The following is an 11046-nucleotide window of genomic DNA, read 5'->3' as shown; positions in this document are numbered from 1 at the left end:
TACAGAAACGAATGATTAAAAGTCAACTAATCTTCATACAACTTAATCAGCACCATATTTCCTGTGGGATTCGACCCCAACCTTGTTGGGTTATATATTTGACAATAACCGTTTACGCTCTTATAAAAGAGTTACAATTTGGGCGTATCAAATTTTGGCGCCATTGTCGAGGAATACAGTTGTCATTGAGTTTATGTGTGTTAATTGACTGTTAGTCAAGTTTCCTTATTTTATGTTTATTTGTTATTTTTGTTCGTTACTGGATCATTGTTATTTATGCCATGAACCAGAAGTTTAGGAGAACCATTATTACCCTTCAATCCTGAGCCTCATCTCATTGAAAGAATGGCTAACCAACAGAAAGCTGAAAGATTAGCCACTTTGGCTAATGCTTAATTAAATCAACAGAATGCAGATAACTAGGTCGGGTACCTAATCTAGATGAAAAGGACCTGGTATATGATAATTTAATTGACCCGACTAATAGGAGGCATGCGGCGGGAGTAGTTGCACCTGTAAATTGAAATTATCTATTCAGAAGAAGACTAGACCGCCAAGCTGTACAGTTTGATATTGACAATGATGAGGATGATTTAGATGGAGCTGGAGCTACAGGGGAAATCATTCTAACACCACTAACTCCTGGGGTGAAATTCAACATCACTAGTACTATGATCCAGCTACTGAATTTGAAAAGACTCTTTGGTGGATTAGCTGGTGATGATCCAAATCTACATTTGGTGAATTTTATCAATATTTGTAAGTCATTTGATAATCTTGGAGTGGGAAAAAATGCTATCCATTTGAGATTGTTCCCACTGTCTCTGTTTGGAGAGGCGATTATGTGGTTAAATGAGCTGACTCCTGATTCTATAACAAACTGGAGGAAATTGAAAGGAGCTTTCCTAGAAAGGTTCTTTCTGCCCTCTAGAATGTTACAGTTGAGGGATGAGATCAACAACTTTAGGCAATTGGCTAATAAAGATTTGCATGAGACTTGGGCGATGTTTAAAAAAAAGTTGACTCAATGCCCAAACCATAAGATAACTGATGAACAATTGATGGAAACATTCTACAGATTTTTGAACTCATTTACAAAAACAATGGTGGATAATGCTGCAGGAGGAGCTTTTATTGAGATCACCTTTACTGCAGTTGGAAACATGTTAGAAAGAATGACTAAGACAAGTAGAGCTTGACATACCAGAGATTTTGTGGTAGCAAGTAATACTGGGTCTAGTGTAATATCAGTAGAGCAACGTAGTAGAGAAGAGAAGCGTGATCAGGATATGGATCTGCTCACAAAATATTTTCTATTAGGGAATGTAGAAAAGGTAAAAATTGTGGGGTTCCACGGTAAGAGAGCTGAATCAAATACCGAGGAAGAGGCTAACTACTTGCATAACCAGGGGGTTTCCAGAATGGTGGTCAAAGAAACCAAGGTTGGAACCATCAAGTAGATAGGAAGAATTAAAGTGACAGAAGTGGACTGTATGTATCTCCTAGAAGCTATGATAATGCTACCAACAGTTCAGGAAAAATGTCTGTGGAGGACATGATGGAGAAACTATTAAAGGGAGTTGAGGCGACCAATTCTGGAGTGACTACGATGAAGGGTGACATATCTTCCATGAGTCAACTAGTAAATTCACACTCAATTGCTATTAAATAACTGGAGCAGCAGATAAGCCAATTATCCATAGCATTCAACCAAAGACAGAATAGGACTCTACTAAGTGATACAGTTCGGAATCTGAGGACTAATGGATCGTGTATGACTATTACCACTAGAAGCAGTAAGATATTATCTAGTCAATGATTGGGAGCATCCTCTCATACTTATATGGTCAAAATAGATTGGGAGATAGTTGATGAATCTTCAGTGGTGCCTGTAGAGTTGGGAGGTTCAGAAAAGAAGAGTGCAGAAGTGGAACAACCACCTAAGCTGAAGCATATTAGTGATGTGGAGCAAGACATAAGGAAGGAGGTAAAAGTTACTCCAGTTAAAATCCCAAGTCTACCATCCCCATTTCCATAATGATTAAAGAAGAAAGAAGATGAAGGAAAGTTTAACAAATTCATGACTATGTTGAAGCAATTGACAGTGAATGTGCCTTTAGTTGAAGTACTTGAGCAGATGCCAGGATACGGTAAATTTATGAAAGATCTTGTGATGAAGAAAAGAGCGGTAAGCTACGAATTGGTGGATAATCTCTATCATTGTAGTGCTATTTCTACAAGGTCATTGGTGCAGAAGAAGGCAGACCCAGGAGCATTCACCATCCTTTGTATTATTGGGTCTCTTGATTTTGCTAAGGCCTTATATAATCTGGGAGCTAGTATCAATCTAATGCCGCTAGCTATTTATAAGAAGTTGGGTTTGGGAGACCCCACACCTACAAACATATGACTTATAATGGCGGATAGATCGATGAAAAGGTCAGTTAGGATTCTACATGATGTACTTGTAAAGGTTGCCGATTTTATATTTTCTGCCGACTTTTTAATTCTTGATTGCAAAGTGGACTTTGAAGTACCCATAACTTTGGACAAGCCATTCTTAGCAACTGGGAAAGTGTTAGTTGACCTAGAGTTGAATAAGCTGAAATTTAGGCTCAACGGGAAAGAGGTTAGTTTTGAAGTGTGTAAATCCATTAAAAAAAAAAAAGAAGATGAGTGTTTTCTTGATCGTTAATGTATTCTATGAAGATGAGGTACAAATGGTATCATCAATGTATCTTGATGAAGCCTGTGTAGTCAAGATAATCGAGTCGTGTCGCGATGTTAAATCAGGCACTGCATGGGAGACAACCCATGATTTTATTCTCATTTTATCATGTTAAATAAAAATTCAAAAATAAGAGCCAAGCCAAAATTGCGGCACTTGGTGGGAGGAAACCCATCCTTCTAATCATTTTTAATTATTTATGATTAAGTGTAGGTGCATGAAGTACCAAGGAGGTTATTGGTACCAAATTCAGTTTGGAATTGAGCCATATAAATGGTGGTAAGTTTAGGAGTAACGGGAATATTACAGCTAAGTTGGATTGGTCAAATGTTAAGGCTCGAGTCATGATTCATGTTAGAGTTGTAACTCGAATTATGTTAATCCGACTTCAAAAGTTCCGGTATGGACCTTTGTCAATGCTTTATATGAAGAATGGGGTGTATGGCATCTAAGTTAAAGTGTACTACAGGGTGTGTGGTGCCCAAGTTTACATAGTCCATGGCAAAGGCATTGCCTAAGACATAGCCTAAGCTCACTGCCTCATATAGGCATTACATTGTGTGGTACCTAAGTCAACTTGAGCGTCAGGCCGTGTAGCACACACCTTGATTTAGGCGATAGCTTATGCATCGCATACCCAACCTCACACCTTCACTATTTTAAGTTGGCGACTGCCTATGCGGCGCTTAATTCAACTTGTGTGATACCTTAGGCGACGCACACATATGGTTAGGCGATGGCTTATGTGACACTTAACACAAGGCATAAGTTCACTGCCTAAGGTAGGTGATCATTTGTGCGGCGCATTATCTAATGTAGGCGATGACTTGGGCGCCACATACTTACCCTTGTGCGATAACATGTGAGACGCCAACCATACCGCATAGGCTCACTATTTTATTTGTGCGATGCCAAATGCGACGCACACTTAAACATGTGCCATTCATTGTGCATCGCATACCCAACCCACTTCAACACAACACTCAACCTCAAACTGGGTCAACCCGACCCAAATTTCATTCCTTAAATAGACTCCAACTTCAACTAAATCCCCAAATTCTCTCTTATTTCACCATAAAACCATGCCTTCAACACACTCTTTGTTCGATAAGCTTCTTTAAAACTTTCAAAACCCAATAACATCCACTCTCTTTCTTTAATCTTTCATCTTCAAGAAAAAATGGCTCAGATGATGATCTCCATGCAGGTGGAATGACTCCTAATATGGATGAGGAGTACTACTATCCAGATTCTTTATCTTGTTATTTGCACTGGGGACAATGCTTAGCTTAAGTGTGGGGTGGCTGGTTACTTTGCTACTTGTTTTGTAAGAAAATAGGACCTTCTCCTTAGTATATTTTTGTGATAGGATTAGTTATTTTGTTTATTTTGTTTTTTGTTAGATGTTTGTTTGATTTAGTCATAATTAGGTGCTTTTCTCGATGATGGATGGATGACGACCGTCTTAAGAGAAAATTAGTCATTTACTTGCATGTAACTATTCTTGTGGATCACATGACATTATAACATAAGTATGTGATGGATCATTACATTTGAAACACCTAGGCTCTAGTTGTGACTCTTGTTGAGATTGTTAGTTTTATTTGAATTCATTTAATTATTGGGTCAAGAATATATAATGCTCTTAATTGAGTTGACCATGTGCCATGAGTGTGTAAGACTATTTTATATTTCTTATTGCAATTGATGCTAGAAATTTTCTAGTATGTGTGCAAGGCGAAATAAAGATTGTGAGTTTAGGAGATGATTTAGGCATTTCTTTAACAACCATTGTTCATGTCTTCTTTTGACCTACCTTTGCACATTATCTTAGCTAGCCCCATTGAGCCTTTATCTTATTCTGTTTTTAGCCTCATATGTAGCCTAACCCGTTCTTTAATAGACCGTAATTTGATCCAAAAACTCTTAAGCACTTTACTGTAAAATCAATTTGAGTTAGGAGTTTGACAATAAGAGGAAAAAAGTGAAATTGATTCCCCAAAGTCTAGTTATTAGCGTGAGCAATTGATGTGGTTGGGAGTAGCAAAAATTATTGAAAAAGTTTTAAATTTTATCCCAGACATGTTACAATGAACCTATTTTGGCCCTGGTCCTTCTTGGACATTATGTACCTCAACTAAGGCAAATCAATTAAGTTAAGGGTGGCTATCATAGGGGTGCATAACGTGAAATGGGTGCAAAAAAAATAAAAAAAATATTTAAAAGGATTGTATACTCCCTCCATAGTGTTATTAATTGAGTTTAATGGGATGGGGTGAAAACAAAAGATATGAATAGATGAAAGTGGTGTAAATTGGTTGTTAGAAATTGGTCTTAGTTGTATAATGTAGTGTATTAAAGCGCTTAGGGAAGATAGTCACTATTTCTGGCCAAAATAGTTCCTACCCATCCTTTAGCCTGCATTACAACCCGTAAAAGACCTATTTGATCCTAATCTTAGCATTTTGATATTAGTGGAGCATTAAAATAAGGGCAAGAATATGGTCATCAGTTGTAATTTGAGAATTCTTTTTGAGAGTCAGCGCAACTTGATTCTTGTACCCATTTTGTTAGAAATTGCATGATTGTGAGTGATTATGGGTAACTTTTTTGTTGTGAGGGCACATGGTTGATGAAGGTTGGGTAATTTATATGATTTATTTGCTTAAATAGTATGCATGAATTTGCCAACTTAATGAGTCTATTCTTAAGGGTAGGTTGTCTCTAGTAATGATCCATGAATTGACTTATTGTTCATAATTGTTGTGTGAGTCCATTTGAGCATCTTGTTTTTCCTTTGTGGGTGTTAAGACTTATGTAGTATGCATAAATGGATAAGTTGTTCAAGGAAAAACAAAGCTTTAAGTATGGGGTGGTGATCTTTGGTGTATTTATATGCCTAAGCATCATAACTTACCCATATTTTAGCAAAGTTTGGAGGACAAAGTGCCTAGTTTCTTAAGTTTTTACTCTACTTCTATGTAATTGAGCTAACCGATGTGATTAGCATGATTTCTGATATTAATGAGGTAGATGGGAACATAATGGGACTATGGAATGCAGATGACATATGACACAAGAGAGAGTAGCAGTCTGGACCAAATGTGGTGCCTAAAAACTATGTCCAAGACTAATTTGTCATTTAGAGTTAGTCTAGGGAATTAGAAGGGAATTATGAGGGAAAAGTTATTAAAACTACTTGATGCTGAAAAGTCACGTATTATTCATCATTCTGTATTGTTTTTGAACTGAGAGTGGCGGCTTAGCACTAAGAGAGAAACGCAACTCCTTCTTCTCCACCAAAATTGGGTTCACTTTTTGGTATGATGAATATTTCTATTGTGATTTCCGTTTTACTCATGAGTAGCTAAGTTTATTAGTTAGGGTTATGGAAGCCTTGTAACATACAATCTATTACTTTGTTTTTTTGAATTTTTTATGCATTGATCTACTTACATCACACTCTCTTCATTTATCTTGAATTCTCGTGGTTGCAAACATAAAGGATGTGCCTTAAAACTCAATTTGTTTGATAGAAAGGTTAGGGTTCAGAAAAGAGAGTAGTGACAAGAAAATAGGATTTCCAACCCCTATTTCATATGTTACTGCCTTAACAGGATTAACTACTTGGAGATTTCGTATTGTTTTTGTAAACACTTTTGATTCGAGAGAACTAAAGTGATTTAGTCCTTGATGGTTGAGAAACACTAGGATTATGTTATTAAATACAATACATTTCTCTATAAGCACGATGCATGTATGAATTCGTAAAGCCCATAGTTAGAAAGTACTGAAAACTATAAGGTAGACATAACCCTAGCTTGCTATTCTCTTAATTCAAATACTACCATACATATCTCATCTTGTTAAACTGAAGCCATTAATTTGTGAGCTAAATCAAATTCCCTTTTTTTTGTTTTACGAAAATTAATGATTAAAATTCAACTAATCTTCATACAACTTAATCAACACCATATTCCCTATGGGATTTGACCCCAACCTATTTGGGTTATATATTTGACAACGAACGCTTATGCTCTTGTAAAAGAGTTGTAATTTGGGCGTACACTGGTAGACCTAGAATGGTTAGAATGGGAATAATTCACACACAAAGTGGATGCATAATTCTTAATGTAAGTTACTACTTCATTTACTATTGGTCCCTTTACTATCTAAATTTTATTTACTATAATTTATATAAATGTTAACACTTTCTTCATTTGAGAAGCCTGAATGCCTAGTGAGAGATTCAAAACTACCAAGTCTTCAACAATTATGATTGGAAATATTGAATATACACCAAAAACTGGAGTGAAATGGAGAGGAAAAAAAGATATAACATTCAGGCAACTACAAGAAATGAGAGACAAAAACAAATGGAAACAAGGTCCAAGGCTGAACACTTGAGTCAAGAAAGCTTCAATGTTCAATCTCTATAAGAAGTTGGTGTAGACTGATAGTTTCCCTTGTATGAATATTGGCAGTTGTAACCGTATTTAATACTATGTTTTTGGTAGTTCACTGATGTTGGCAGCTAAGTTGGCAGCTGTGACTGCATTTAAGACTATGTTTTTGGTAGTGCACTAATGTTGGCAGCTGTGACTGCTTTAAAAACAATTTATTGGTCGCAGCTTTATCTGTATTTTGTAAATGTAATTAGTTTAATAGTAGTGATCTTCTTGTAAATGTTTTTGGCAACAAGATGTAATTACACTCATTTTTGGTTAATGATTAAGCAGCTGTAAGTTTATTGTTGCTGAAATTTGTGTTTGTGCTTGTGCAACAGCTGTGACTACATTTATTAATGTTTGATTGGTGTTGTGATGTTTCTGAAATTTGTGCTTGTGCTTGTGCAACAATTGTGATTGCATTTTGTGTTGTGATGTTGCTTACAAATTTCAACACAAAGAACCGCAGAAAATAAAGCCAAAACTGTCAAGTTCAACCTTGCAATTTCATTACACAATAGTTTAATTACACAACCTGGCAGTTTTGTCTAAGGTAACACCTAATAATTGATACAAATTTTAGCCTCCTAAAACATAACAAAAACAAAGCAACTTAGTTTAGGGTAGCCTTCTTGGAGCTCCTTTCAAGATCATGAATTGAAATATAAATCTAACACCCAAAATACATGCACAAATGAGAGTAGTCCAAAGTTGTTTTTCCCTTTTCTTGGACTTAGCCAACTTGATCTTCCATTTCTTCTCATCTATCTTTATCATCTTCAAATCATCCTGAAAATTGTCTATTTACAACTTTATTTTGTTCTGCCTATTATGCTCTCCACACTAGTAGTCTTGTCATCACGATTTTGTGTTCATAAAATGCACAATTTGCCGAAGATTCAACTCTTTCCTCAAGCTCCCCAATTCTTCCCAACAATTTGGGAATAACAAATTTGGATCGTTCATCAATAGAATCATCCTTCCAAAGCAATAAATCTCATCATCTAGCATTCTAAAATGAAAGAAATTAGATTTGTATACACTATTTAAGATCAATGTTTGAAGGAAAAACTCACTTAACCCATAGTAAGGACAAGTTCAATATCGTCTATCTGAATTTCTTGAGGTCCATGAAGTCATCAAAGGCAAAACATGTCCATGTTTGCATCGAACTCATGATCTTCTTCTTGCTTACAAAGTCTACTCAAACTTATCTTAGCCATTAAAGTACCTTGATTAAGAAAACAAGCTTTAAGAGAGGTTGAACAAACACTTGAGGGAAGAAAAAATTATCAACATTGCAACAAAATTAAGACAAAATAATTATTAATATAGCAAGAAATTGAACAATTAAAAAGATTTAGTTACCAATTCTTCAAACAAATGATCTTCAATTTTGATTTTGAAAGACAAATTTGGGAATTAGGGTTCCTAGTTTGGAGCCCCAAATTGACTTAAATAGGAATTAGGGTTCAATAGATCTGTTGGAAATTGAAAGTGATGTAGTTTTAATGTTTTAGCCATTTATTTTAGTTATTCAAAAGGCTGGACGCGCCTAAAATGAGTGTAAGAAACACGCCTTAGAATGGGTGTCATGGGGAGATAATAGATCCACTTTTATATAGTTTAGGTGTGTAATAGGTCACTATGATAGTTTAGGTGTGACGTAGACTATTTGTGTACAGTTTGGGATGGAAATGATGACTTTTCCTAATCTCAAAGTCACATAGAGCTATTTTCATGCTATATATGTAATGTCTAAGATAAAGATTTACGCGTTAAAGTTATAAGGCTTTCTTTAATATGCCATATTCATGCATGTATAGTTTATGTAACTAAAAAGTTAAACGTCACTTTAGAGAATAAGATATATCACTCATGTGAGTGATATAATAGTAATACAACAGTTGTAGCATCTAATACCAACTATTTTTGACTTAATCTAAGATGCGCCATCACTCATATCAATATGAAATTTTCTTATTTGTGTATTTAAAATGCAGATCAACTAAGTAAGATTGATTCCAAAGAGATAACTAAGTTAATCATCAGTTATTGATTTTACCCAAATTAAAGAGATGTTTTATGATACCTATCAAACTTTATCATACAGGAGATTTTTAAATATTCAGTCACAACCAATAATGACAACAATGTGTGAAGGCATTAGAAGTTGTAGATTTTGAAAAACAGGCAGTAGAATATGCTATACATGTAAGAACTATATATGGTAAATATAATTACAGAATATTCTAGAATAGTTATATATAATCTACTTCCTAATATATGAAAGATAATTACACTAAATATGGTACGTAAATATTATATTTAATGGTGATTAACACCCTCCCTCAAACTGATGGTGGTCAACCAAAAGTTTGCCAATAAAGAACTCATGTCATTTCTTTGTTTGGGAGTTGGTGAAAAAATCCACCAGTTGATCTCTAGAAGAAACACGATGAAGAGAAATAAGACCGTCATTAAATTTTTCCTAAACAAAGTGACAATCAATCTCGATATGCTTGATTCATTCATGGAAAACAAAATTGTGGCAACCTTTACAACATTTTCATTATCACAGTAAATGGGAGTGGGAGAGGAAGATTGAATGCCAAAATCAGCTAACAAATGATGCAACCAAACCACTTCACTATAAGTAGTTGACATGGAACGATATTCTATTTTGATGGATGATTTGGACATGGTTGCTTGCTTCTTTGACTTCCAAGATAGCAAGGAGTTGTCGAGAAACACACAATACCCAGTGGTCAAATGACAAGTGTCAAGGCACCCACCATAATTAGTATTTGAGAAGGTATGCAAGAGAGTAGGTGAGTCATGACTATAATGCAGGCCCATAGTTACGGTTGATCGAATATAACGGAGAAGGCAATCAAAAGCCATAAGATGAAGTCATCGAGGGTTAGACACAAACTAACTAAGAATATGAACTACATAATCAATGTCAGGTCTAGTGATAATTAAGTAGACCAAGCTCCCAACAAAACGTCGGTAAAGAGTCGGGTCTGAAAGAGGTTCCCCATTAGTCTTAGAATAATGAATGTTCAGCTCCATGGGTGTATCAATAGTGGTTTCATCAGTCAGGTGAGCCATGTCCAAAATTTCGTTGGTATACTTTCGTTGGCAGATAAAATAGCCACCAACATTATGAGATAATTTGAGACCAAGGAAATAAGATGCATGCCCCAAGTCTTTTATTTGAAATAAAGATTGTAACATACCTTTAAGCTGCAAAATACCTTTTGGATCATCCCCAGTAATTAAGAGATCATCAACATATATTATCACAAAAACCATCCCTTGTGGTGAGGAAGAGATAAACAGAGAATAGTCATTATGACTCTATCGATAGCCACCTTGCAAAAAAATATACTTCAACTAGAAGAACCAAGTGCACGGAGCTTGCTTCAAGCCATAAATAGCCTTCCGCAATTTGCATACCATGGATGAGGAATTAAAGAATCCAGGATGAGGCTTTATATATATAGTATCGGATAACTCACCATTAAGAAAGGCATTAGTGACTTCCATCTGCGAGCTGTCCCATTATCAAACTGTTGCAACAGCTAGTAATAGATGAACAATAGTCATTTTATCCATAGGAGAAAAAGTTTCCTCATAATCAATCTCATACTCTTGCTTGGAGCCTTGATCCACCAAGCGCGCTTATATCGACCCAATGTGCCGTTACACTTTTGCTTCAGAGTATAGACCCATTTACACCTAACCACAGTTTGATACGATGGTGTTGGAACTAGATCCCATGTACGATTTCGAGCTAGTGCATCAAGTTCAATTTGCATAGGAAGGGTCCATTCTTTACTGCCAGTTGCCTGTTTATAAGATCTA

The 11046-nt window shown here is 35.7% G+C and overlaps 1 protein-coding gene across 1 annotated transcript in view; it reads left to right on the top strand.

The window, feature by feature from the left end:
* Positions 1-1103: 1103 nt before the first annotated feature.
* LOC107866086 (caffeic acid 3-O-methyltransferase-like) overlaps positions 1104-11046 on the top strand; it is a 30480-nt gene continuing 20537 nt past the window's right edge. The window contains exons 1-3 of the mRNA XM_047408688.1: positions 1104-1188; positions 1857-1987; positions 2138-2188. Coding sequence (XP_047264644.1) covers positions 1104-1188; positions 1857-1987; positions 2138-2188 — 267 coding nt within the window. The remainder of the gene's footprint in view (positions 1189-1856; positions 1988-2137; positions 2189-11046) is intronic.

The sequence above is a fragment of the Capsicum annuum genome, chromosome 3, assembly GCF_002878395.1.
Source record: "Capsicum annuum cultivar UCD-10X-F1 chromosome 3, UCD10Xv1.1, whole genome shotgun sequence".
NCBI lineage: Eukaryota > Viridiplantae > Streptophyta > Magnoliopsida > Solanales > Solanaceae > Capsicum > Capsicum annuum.
Note: the sequence above shows the minus strand (reverse complement) of the source record. Positions and strands in the feature narration are given on the sequence as shown.